The following is a 12314-nucleotide window of genomic DNA, read 5'->3' on the forward strand; positions in this document are numbered from 1 at the left end:
AGTAATTGGGAAATAAAAGCACCTCCTTCAAAATCCATCTAGGAAACAGAATATATAGTTACGGGGAATGAGGTAGAAGGTCTTCTTGGTAGTGACGCCCGCCCTGCGGAACACCCTCCCATCAGAAGTCAAGGAAATAAACAACTATTTAACTTTTAGAAGACATCTGAAGACAGCCCTGTATCGGGACGTTTTTAATGTTTGATGTTTTATTGTGTTTTTAATATTCTGTTGGTAGCTGCCCAGAGTGGCTGGGGCAACCCAGTCAGATGGGAGGCATCTAAATGCTGTTGTTGTTGTTGTTAGGCCTGCAGATACACTGTATTTGCATAATTTCTCATATGAGTGTTTAGAAAGCATGGACTGCCTCTTAAAATGACATTTTAACTAAGGTATCTGATTAGGACAATGGGAATAGTATCTAATTCTATATACCTACAGTGGTACCTCGCAAGACGAATGCCCTGCAAGACGAATTTTTCGCAAGACGAATGCGTCTTGCGATCTGATGGTGACTCGCAAGACGAATTTGTTTTGTGAAAAATTCATCTTGCGAATCACAGTTTCCCATAGGAATGCATTGAAATTTAATTAATGCGCTCCTATTGGCAAAAAAAGAAATTTCAATACATTCCTATGGGAAACCGCGATTCGCAAGATGAATTTTTCGCAAAACGAATTGACTCGCGGAAGGAATTAAATTCGTCTTGTGAGGCACCACTGTAATTGAATCTTAGATGGTGTATGGGTTAAAGCAGGGGTGTCAAACTCAAATTCATCGGGGGCCGCATCAGCAGTTTGGTCACCCTCAAAGGGCCGGTTGTATCTGTAGGACTATGTGTCCACTCTTTATTATCATAAATTATTGTCACTGCATTCAATTATTACTGTTTTTTGTAATAATGTAAGTAATAACTAGCTCTGAAAGCAGAAACATAGTCAGAATAATGGCAAGTAGATATTCAAATGTACAATTATTGTACAATTTATTGAAAAATGATTTTTGGTAACTGCACTGGGTGGTGGAGGCTCGCTAGGGTTTCATGCAGGACCTTTGCAGAGCTACTAGTATCTGGAGATTCTGGGGTCCTTCTGCATGCAGGACAGATGTTCTGCCAGTGAGCCACCACCCTTCACCAAAGGGACTGGCTGAGGTTGACTCACTGGAGCTGCTCTCCTGGTTCCAGGGTTTAAGGGCCAGAAGTATAAAGCAGCATCCTATGTTTCTGAGGAGAGGGAGAGGGAGGGGAGGGGAGGGAGGGAGGAAGGAAGGAAAGAGGGGAGAGAAAGAAGAGTAGGAAATAAGGAAGGGAATAAAGAAGGAAAGAAAAAGAAAGAGGGAGAGAAGACGGAAAGGGAGAAATAAGGAAGGAAGTAGAGGGAAAGAAAGAATAAGAATGAGGGAGAGGAAGAAAGATGGGAAGGACATAAGGAAGAAAGGAAGGAAGTAAGGAAGAAAGAAAGAAAAGAGGGAGCAGGAGGGAGAGGGGAAGGAAAGAGGTGAGAGAAAGAAGAGTAGGAAAGAAGGAATAAAGAAGGAAAGAAAAAGAAAGAGGGAGAGAAGACAGAGATAAAGAAGGAAGGAAGGAGAGGGAAAGAAAGAAAAAGAACGAGAGAGAGGAAGAAAGAAAGGGAGGGGGGGTCGCCGCCTTGATTCAGCGCCAGAAAAGAGCGCGAAGGGACCCAGGGGCAAAAAGCATTTCCCGTGCAGCGTGAGGCAGTGGGTGTCTGATTTAGGAGAAGTGCGTAAAGCCTCAGAGTTGCACGTTCATGAGGCTGAGCCGCTGCTGAGCTCACGTTCATGAGGCTGAGCCGCGGCAGGAGGAGGAGGAAGTGAGGCAAGAGGAGGAGAAGGCGGCGGCTTGCCGGGTCGGTGCCCGGCAGCGCCGCACGGAGAGTCCCGAGCCTCTGGGACGCAGCAGTGCTCTGTAGCACTTTGAATCCTCCTCCACGCAGCGCTGCTGGGTGCTTTGTCTGTGCTTCAGTAGCAGCAGCAGCAGCCGTTTCCAGGCGCTGAGCCGTGGCAGGAGGAGGAGGATTCAAAGTGCTACAGAGCACTGCTGCGTCGCAGAGGCTCGGGACTCTCCGTGCGGCGCTGCCGGGTGCTGACCCAGCAAGCTGCCTCCTTCTTCTCCTGCTGTGGCTCGGGGCGCTCCATGCAGCGCTGCTCCGGCCGCCTTTCTACCCCCCCGGCCCCAGCTGTTTGTTGGCGCTTTGTCGGTGCGGCGCTTCAGCAGCAAGGTCCTGCTGGGTCCTGCTGGCTGGGGGGCTCGGCGGGCCACATGACGAGGTCTGGTGGGCCGGATTTGGCCCCCGGGCCTTGTGTTTGACACCCGTGGGTTAAAGAAATGAAAGGCCAGCTATATTGTGGTTCCAAATAAGAGTTCCCATGTCTTTTTATTCCACTTTTTTTTTTTTTGCAAAGCATTTGCGCCATTAAACAGCTGCATGGCAAGCATTATTTATGTGTTTTATTTATTCAATGCTTTCCACAAGACATATCCAAGCAACTTACAAAAATAAAATTCGAATACACAATACAAAAAAGATTTCTAAAAGCCAGTATAAAAGTCTAAGGTGAACAAACTCTTAAATCCCCCTTCCGCCCCCCCACAAGTGCTTGACCACCAAAGAATCACCCAGGAAAAGTACCATCAACTGCTGCAGAAAGATATAAAAAATCTACCGATTTTTATCACCACACCTTCAAACACTAGGGATACCTGTTGGATGTATGTCTGCTGAAGCTACAGTAGCCTTGCCAGAAACAAGTGACAATGCTAAAAGACAACCTGGGAATGGGAGTCAGGATATTACTCTACACTCCCCTAAGCCCTAAAACCCAGCACTGGGAGGAGGCAATGCAAACTCACAATTTATTACAAGGCAAAATGGGGCAAGTATATATATATAATTCCACAAACTCATACTGTATCCTCCAATGCAAGTATTTCCAGCATGGCCAACAACTAACAGAGAATAGAAACATGACAGCGGTTGTACTTTTCAAATAGTGTTCAGAAAAGAACAAGCAACAATTAGGCTGTACTGCTTTTTAAACATCAGGGTTCTCCCCCCCCCCATTGTTCGAAACATTTTCGCCAAAGATCCAAACAGAGGAGCCAAAGCATTGCAAGCCTGGAATTGGTTGCAGCTGCTTTCTAATTATTCCTCAATTGCTATTTTTTCAAGCCTTAATTACACCCTCGCAACATGTTGGTGGCAGATTGAAGCATTCAATGGCGGGGACGCCCGAGGGGGCCTTCATTTGTAAAAGCTGCAGCCAAGCTTCTTAGCTCCCATCCTCCCACACTGGAACTCACAGGATCCCCTCCCTCAAGCCCCTGATTTAGATACGGGATTCTTGCCCTGCTTCGCACCCCATTTCTTGCCCGTGACCAGCTTCATCCTAAGCCTAGGCAGCCATTTTGCCTGCTCCAGGATAGGCTGTGGTTGCTAAGCAACCACAAGGTACCGTCTCCCCAGCATCCTCCAGGCAAGGTATCTGCATGGCTAAAGCCGAGTGCCAGTAAACCCACCTTCCCACTTCAGCCTAAAACCCACAGCGCTGACCTCTAAGAGGCAGGGCTCCCTGGCTCGTCCCCCAGCCCCTTACCCTAGCAAAGGCTCCCATCTTTTGTGGAATAAAGTTTCCGAAACTAAGCCCTCCCCCTCAATGAGATGCTGTTTCCAGGGAAGTGATGCAATGTGACTGCAATCTGTAATGAGGCCTGAGCTTTTGGGTCTCCATTGAGACTTGGCAACCCCTCCAACTGGGCAGCTCTTCCAAACCGGTCCCCTCGTTGGACGACTCCGCTTGCTTTGCGGGGAGTCTATCTGGGTTGCTTGGGAGGCTGCGGTCTGCTATTCCCCCTCAACGTCAGTTTCCGTTCCCCCTCTGAATAGGAAGGAATTCAAGTCCCCCTGCCAGAATAAAGCCTTGGGTGTTTCTTCCAGATGGGACGCTGCGAAGATGTACGAGCTTCTCTCTCCTGCTGGAAGAATGCCGAGAGGAAACCGATAGCTATTTCCACCCTTTTTTCTACCCAATGTTGTACGGAATTAACTGCATGGGGAGGGATGCCATATGCTTCTATTACGCCATCCCGTTAGTAATTGTGTCTATGGCTGTGTGGGAAATTCAGTCCCCTGCCAGAGACAGCTCCCTTTGAAATCCCAAACCGGAAGTCCAAATTCTGAAACACAACCCAGCCAGGCAGCTGGATTCCATTGAATAAGGTTTCTCCTTGGGTTCTTTTCCTTTAATAATAATATTTTTTTATATTTTTTAAAATAAAGCTGAGAGAGAGGAAGCAGGAGAACAGAGACTGATCTTGCATACTGTGCTGTAAGTTTTGAGTGTTAACATTTAAAAAACAATGGATCAAAACGAGTACGGTAATAATGGCTTTTCCCTGGTCTAGGTATATGGTGGGTTGCAGCCTCTATTTTGCATGGGTCTTTTTGCTCCTCTGTGGAAAAGACAGGCCACTGTTTTAGCTTTTATAGTTGCTAAAATGCACTTTACAAACTATAGCTACTCAAAGGCTGAATCTAATGTGTAGAGAAGTATCAGTCACCTCATTCCATTTTAATTTGAGGCTTTGGAGATTTCAACTCTGCATAAATGTGATCTGGCATTTGCTCATAATTCCACACACACACCCTTTCAAAGGAGACACACACACACACACACACAAAATGTTCTTGCACCCAGGGTCAGCCAAGGGGTTTTTGTGCTTGAGGGGTTAAAGCCAAATGGCACTCCACATCCTTCACTGACTTCCGGAGAATACAATTCCTGGGGAAATTCTGTATGAGCCTTGCTAAAATGCAGCACCTGTTCTTTTAAAAGGGGCCTGTAAAGATCTTCCCAAAGGATTGTAGCCCATGGGTCAGATTTGTCTGTCTTTTAGCAAGCCATCTCACCTTGCCCCAGGACAAGGACCCCCCCTTCAAAGTTCTGTACAGTGGTACCTCGGTTTATGAACACAATTGGTTCCGGAAGTCTGTTCATAAACTGAAGCGTTCATAAACTGAAGCGAACTTTCCCATTGAAAGTAATGGAAAGTGGATTAATCCGTTCCAGACGGGTCCACGGAGTACTCAACCTGAAGCGTACTTAACCCAAAGCATGGGTGTAATTGGTTCCGGAAGTCTGTTCATAAACTGAAGCATTCATAAACTGAAGCGAACTTTCCCATTGAAAGTAATGGAAAGTGAATTAATCCGTTCCAGATGGGTCTGTGGCGTTCGTAAACCGAAAATTCATAAACCGAGGTGTTCATAAACCGAGGTTCCACTGTATTGGGACTATTGCTTTTTTTGTTTCCTTCCAAAATGTCCCCGAGTTAGGGTCATCTTTGCTGACATTACCAAATCATTTATGGTGGGGAAAATTAAAAGGGATGACAAAGCGATCCAAAAGGTTCACACTAAACTGAATGAATCGGTAATAAAATGCCAAATGTGGCTTAAGGCGAGTACAATATATGTATAAAATAAAGTGATGCCCACAGATACAATCATAGGACCTGAACTGACGGAATGACTTTGAAAGGTATATTGGAGGTCAACCCAATGTAAAGCTGCTTGGGGGTGGGGAGCAAATCCCATGCTTTGAATCTACAGTCTCACCACAGTTGGAATAGGTATAGTTTTGATTGCCACATCTTTTTTGGGGGGGGGGAGAGAAATATTGTAGAGCTGCATAGGGGGCCACAGCAACAGTCTGAGAGGAAAGGTTTGGAGCTATGGGGACAGTGGACAGAGGGAATATTTCTCCCTGGCACCCAATGAAACTGAATAGTGGGACATTTAGGACAGACGAAAGGAAGTACTTTTCCACACAACTAAAGTATTAAAAATCTCTTATCTATTGAACATCTATATATCTATAACTCAGTTTTGAGAGGCGTGTTTAAAGCTTTGTGAACTAAAACTGTTTTAAAGTGTTTGCAGGCCACACTGGGTAAAGAAATTTCACCGGTCCAGCAAAATACACTCCCGGCCCCCACAAATGTCACAGCTTGTTGACTGACATTTCAAAAGATGGCTTTCCCAGCCCATTTCAAAGGGCAGGAGAGCTTGTGCGAGGAAGGTTTTCTCCCAAAGGAAGGGTGGGCCCAAGCCTTTCACGACTCTATAAAGGTCAGTTCCAGAATCTTAAAACTGTACTCAAGAAACTAAATGGCAGACAATGCAATTCACAAACGATATTTTGATAACCCTCCCAGTGATGTGGCGCTTTAAATTGGCTTATAATGAAGGAATCTGCAACTGGAAGGCCAATTCAGGCTTCATAATGGGTACCAGCTGGACCCTTCAGCTGCCCATGGGAGGCAGGCGAAATGGGTGGGGAGACTGGTGGTGGTTGTACAAGGCAGCCAGCTGGCAATCCACTTTAAAATATGGCTGGGGAGATGTTGCTGGACTTCCAGGTGGTGTTGGACTACCTCTCCCATCATTCTCAACCATTGGCTATGCTGGCTAGGGCTGATGGGAGCTGAAGTGCAGCCATGACTGGAGGGCCCACAGCTTCCACATCCTTTTTAAGGAACTGAAAGAGCGGGTTGACTCCCCAGTCCTTATTCCCACCTCCAAAGCCATCCAATCCAAATATTGGCCAGGTCTCTCAACACAGAATAATTCAAAATACAATTTAAAAATCTGGTTTTTAATTCGCAATTTGACCTCAACATTCAAGATGTGATTCTCAGGTTGTTTTCAACAGAATGTTTCCCAGTTGGTTAAATGCATGGGTGAAATCACATGGAAGCCACACGTAGATTTTCAAGCATTTTCAACAATCCCTTGGGAATCTTCCGTTCTATTCTTTTAACTTGCATCACCACCAATCACAAGTTATGCTTCTCTCAAACATTACAGCACCTCAACCTGCTAGTGCAACCTGCCGGTCTACCCAAGATGATGTCACAGGTTGCCCTGTGTGGCCTGACTTACACATAGCTGTTGACAGTCTGTCAAGTCAAGTGTGTAACGTTGGGCATTATCTTCCTACCTCTCTCACCACAGTTTCCTCCCCCACCTCTTCGGTCAACACTGAAATCAGGTAGACATATAATTGATATTCAGTGCTTGGAAGGAGGAGGGCAACAAAGGACGTAGACATGTCTGGAGCTACCATTAGGGTTGCCAGACTCAATAGAGGACAGGACTTCTGTGCCTTTAATTGCCCTGCTCTCTTTTGAGTCTGGAAACCTTAAAGAGAAACCAGCAGACCCTTTGCTTGGGAATTAAACAAAGGGCCTGCTAGTTTCTCTTTAAGGGTTCCAGACTCAAAAGAGAGCAGGGCAATTAAAAGCACAGAAGTCCTGTCCTCTATAGAGTCTGGCAACCCCAGGTACCATATCCCCTCCTGTCCTGAAGCCCTCCCTGGGCTACATAATAATAATAATAATACAAAACATTAAAATACAGAAATCAAACATTAAAAGCTTCCCTAAACAGGGCTGCCTTGAGATGCCTTCTAAAGGTCTGGTAATTGTTGTTCTCTTTGACCTCTGGTGGGAGGGCGTTCCACAGGGTGGGTGCCACTACCGAGAAGGCCCTCTGCCTGGTTCCCTGTAACTTGGCTTCTCGTAGCGAGGGAACCGTCAGAAGACCCTCGGCACTGGATCTCAGTGTCCGGGCAGAATGATGGGGGTGGAGACGCTCCTTCAGGTATACTGGACCGAGGCCCAGTATCATGATCTAGCACAGCATTGTGCACATGGGGGAGGGGGGTTGTTTCTGTTTTCCATCTCCACCTATACTGCAGGGACAAGGTAGCACATCTGGGATGGCATGGCAGTCAACCACATTTTTACTCAGAACAAACCAAATGACATTATGAGCATGACTAAGTTAGGTCCATTAATTCCAGTGGGTCTACTAGGAGTAAAACTTAGTTACCCCATGGTCCTTCTGTCCCTCATCTAGGGCAGGTTACTACCACCATATACTTCACTTGAGTAGAGTGGAGCGTACAACCATTTGCCTACATTATAGAGAAGAGGCACCACGTTATGGAGGTGCAGGGAATATTACAGAACCTCTGTGGAAGCGCACAGGAGAGCAGATGTGATCACTGCTTTTCCAGAACTCCAAAGTTCTGACCCGTTGATAGCAGCAATAAGAACTGGGGGACTGGATGCAGTGACTATACCAGGACTGGTGCGCCAAACCTGGAATGGACAGTGGACCAACTACATTGCACCTAGATTGGAGAGTGGATCCATCCGATTCATCACTAGCTGTTTCACACTGTAGCGCAGGGGTGGCCAAATCCTAAGAGACTGCGATCTACTCACAGAGTTAAAAACTGGCAGTGATCTACCCCCTTTGGGGGGGTTCAGGTCAAAGTTTTTTTTAGGAAGGAGGAAAGCCCATTTTGGGGGGGGGGTTCAGGTAAAAGTTATTGAGTTTTTTCAGGGAGGAGGTAAAATGTTGAGCTTTTTTAGGGGAGCCACAGTTGTTCAGCTTCTTTGGGGGGAGCTAATGATCTACCAGTGATCTACCAGAGATGTCTAGTGATCTACCGGTAGATCACGATCTACCTGTTGGACATGCCTGCTGTAGCACAATGGGAACGTTTTATTGTTGGCCGATACAGACTCAGTTGGGAGTGGGCTCTCAAATTACACTACAGATAGAGCTCTGATATGTGCCCTCCTCTGCAACAACGTACATAGCATAATGCATAATCCTGCCCCAGGGAAGGCAAAAAAAAAGTACTATACATCTGCTTAAATCATAAATCACCAGTATCAGAATGATGAATGCCGCTGTGAATATACAGGAACATAACATGGATTTCTTCTTCATGCCTTCGGCTATTAAGAGATACTTTCATGAATGCAGACTGTTCCACCTTTGCCCAGGGCTACAAATAGTCCGCACATTCATCCTCAAAATACAAAAAAAACAACCCCTACAATTCTGCATCTACTAAATTCAAATTCTGCATGAATAAATTATGCAACCAATATAATTTACACAAAGGGGCATAACTTTCACCAATTCTGCATAACTGCAATTGTTTACTGTTTTATATAATTTATTCTGATTTGATAGTCATGGGAATTGAAAGAACTATACAGGACATGAATTCTAACCCCACAACCACTGGAAATCTTGTTTAGCTCAGTCCCATGACTAGCACATTATGCTGTTTTTTGAAATTTCAGAAAGCACAGCTCACATGCTTTCAAGAACACACTCAAAACAATGAGAGCTAGAAACTTGCTATCTTTTAAAGAAAGAAAAGAAAACTCTGGTTTAAAAAGATCTTAATGAAGAAAGCTACTGCTATTCAAAGCATACAATATTGGACTGGCTGGATCAATGATCTGCCTCAGTATAAGCTCCTTATGTTCAGTGTATTACCAACAACCCTGTATCATGTGGTTTTTGAAACACAACCCCTTTTCCTACAAATCTGAGTGAAAATGGAACCATTCAAACAGCTGCATGCCCACTGTAGGGAGAATGGACAGAGGAGGGAACTACGGTATGTGTCACATGCTGTCAGCTTCCTGTCACTCTGACATCGTTGGAGTGGAATTTTGGGAAAAAACAAACATACTTTCCACAATCAAGAAGAAAGAAATCCCCCAGAAATCCCCAAGCATTCTCTACTACAACAAGCATCTCTAATGGCTCAGCCACTGTCTCTGAATCTCAACAGTCACATCAGATGTGTCAGAATCTGTTCATGAAAAGTCATTTAGCAGAGAGAGAATCTCCTTGGAAAAGCCAGGGAAGGAAAAGCAACTTTACTTTGCAAAGAGAAAGATGACCACAGAAATGTCCCTTTGTTCCCAAGAAACCCTTGGGGCCGTCCACTGGGATGTTCCATATGAGTACGGTAAATGGGTGGCACAAACTCTGATTCTAAAATGGTCAAATTTCCACTTCTTTAAGGAGCCATCACAAAGCCACTCTCTACTCTTCTGGCTTTAACTCTTTTGGAATGAATTCCTCCCTATCAGTTCTGCTATCACAGCAATTAACACAGATCAACCCATTACCCAATCATTACACCACACTTTGGGGTAACTTCCCCAAACATATGCTATGTACAAACAGGAGCATTGGAGCATTGTCACGATCCTGCGTTGATTTGGTTTCAACCTCCAGAAGCCTCTACTCCAAATTCTAATGCATGAAGATCACAACAACCACCTTGCACTCTTCCAAAAGGCAAAACTTATACAAAGACACAAATAAGAATACTTAAAGAGGGATAAGAGGTGAAATGATCAGGTGAATACATCCCTCGAATTCACCCATTCCCAAAGCTTGGCCTGGAACACTAAGCTTATCCTAGGCCTCCTGCATAAAATGGAACATTTCCCCACTCAAAGCCCTTTTCAGCAGGTGTGGACAATTTATGGCCCGCCAGATTTCTTAGATTACTACTGTACTCACATAATCACTGTCCACAGGCCATGCAGGGTTGGAGGTGATGAGAGTTAAGAGTACAACAGCATTTGGAGGGCTGAACAGGTCAGCCACCTCTACTCCAAAGGCGAGGGAGTATTATTATTATTAAAAATTGTATACCGCCCTTCATCTACAGATCTCACAACAGGAAGCACCATCCAGAGCCAGGCACCCCCAAACTGCGGCCCTCCAGATGTTTTGGCCTACAACTCCCATGATCCCTAGCTAACAAGATCAATGGTCAGGGATGATGGGAATTGTAGTCCAAAACATCTGGAGGGCCAAAGTTTGGGGATGCCTAATCCAGACCCTGTTTAGGAGGACCATGTTCTCTGCTTCCCTTTTCCTGATCCCTCTGACCACTTCTTCCTGGGCAAAGTTTCGGCCACTAGTAGCTATCCAATCAGACACTAATTCCTTTCACCCACAAGTTAAGAGTGGCTTTTTCTGTGGACACAGTGGAAATGCAAGAAGGTAGTCTTCCTCATAACTTTCCAGACCACGTCCGCTTCCTTCCTTCTTCCAAGGACAAGAATTTTAATCCCCACCAAACCCACCATCTGAATGCCCTCTGCAGGATGCATCCCAACAGCGTACGGTGATGCTGAGGGGCACTTGGGGTATTCCACATTTCTGCCAGTACCCCTCCTCACAAAACTGGTTCACAACACAAGCAAACAAGGCCTCTCGGTTGATAAAGGAATAATCCACAGGGTCCTGCAAGGAGAAACTGGATTGAGGGGGACTGGATATAAGAGGGTAACCAAGGAAAGATAAATGGTTCCAAGGAAAAGGATGGCAAGCGCAGGGGGATGGGGGGGTCATGCAGATCCATTAGGGTAGCTGAGGGTAGCAAGGTGATGCTACGGTTCTTCTGCAGAAGGATCCTAATGCATGGGAGCAGGAATCCAGTCTTGGTGGGAGTTTGAAAATTTAGGAGGAATTGGGGGATATAGATGCTTGAAATGCAGCTGAAAAGGAAGTGGGAAGAGCTAACCCACTGGAACAACAACAAAAAAGAGGGACTCAGATTGTGGGGTGGAGTGAGCAAAGTGTGGAAGAGGTCAAGGCAGATGGGCAAGAGGGGATCTACCGGAACATCTCAGCAACCGCGAGGAATCTGTCCTGCGGAGGAATCGACCAGAGAGCCCCGGTCAGGCAAGAGCCCAGGGTGGGAGATCTGCAGACCCCAGCAAGGGGAGATTCTGGATGCAACCACCAGGGCTACAAACCCCGCGGAAGGGCGGGGGGGGGGAGAGATCGAGAGAATGGTGTCCCATATCTGAGGGGGCCAGGAAAAGTGTCTGGAAAAGTTGGAGAGGGAGGAGAAACTGTTCCTATCGAGAGGGCGGGTAGGAATCCCTCCCGCAGCGAGGATGGACTAGGGGGATTTTTCAATCCTGATGAGAGCCTTGCAACGGAATCTACCCGCAGCAGCAGCGTCGAGAAGGGGATGTGGGGTGTTGAGAGGGATCTACGAGGGGATCGGAGCGGGAGAGGGGAGGTAAGGAAGAGGGATCTCTCACCAGCACCATCGCGAATCTCTCCTCCAGCTCCCCCTGGTCCGGCATGGGCACTTTCCCCGGCGGGGGCGGCAGGAGCCCGGAGCCCCCGCCGGGCTCCCCGCTCTCGGCGTTCCCCATCCCCGGCGGCTCCCGGGGAGGCGGGGACGGCAGAGCCCTCCTTGGGTGCCCGTCGAGAGTACGGAGCCGCCGTGGCCAGGCGGCGGCGGCTGCCTCCCACCAGTCCCTCCCTCGCTGCCCGGCCGGGGACGGGACGCGGCCGTCGGCGCCGCCCCCGGCACCGCCCGCCTGCAGACATCGCCCGCCCAGCGGACGGCGAGCAACGACGGCGCCTGCCTTCCTCCC

General features: G+C 47.0%; 1 protein-coding gene across 8 annotated transcripts in view; it reads right to left on the bottom strand.

The window, feature by feature from the left end:
• Nucleotides 1-12206, bottom strand: part of FMNL3 (formin like 3) — a 103714-nt gene extending 91508 nt beyond the window's left edge. For all 8 annotated transcript variants that reach the window (XR_009557228.1, XR_009557226.1, XR_009557227.1 and 5 more), the window contains exon 1: nucleotides 11973-12206. Coding sequence is in view for 3 of the 8 variants with exons in the window: in XM_035102436.2 (XP_034958327.1) it covers nucleotides 11973-12089 (117 nt within the window). In the remaining 5 variants the exon portion in view is untranslated. The remainder of the gene's footprint in view (nucleotides 1-11972) is intronic.
• Nucleotides 12207-12314: the final 108 nt, after the last annotated feature.

Source organism: Zootoca vivipara, chromosome 2 (assembly GCF_963506605.1).
Source record: "Zootoca vivipara chromosome 2, rZooViv1.1, whole genome shotgun sequence".
In the NCBI taxonomy this organism is placed as follows: domain Eukaryota; kingdom Metazoa; phylum Chordata; class Lepidosauria; order Squamata; family Lacertidae; genus Zootoca; species Zootoca vivipara.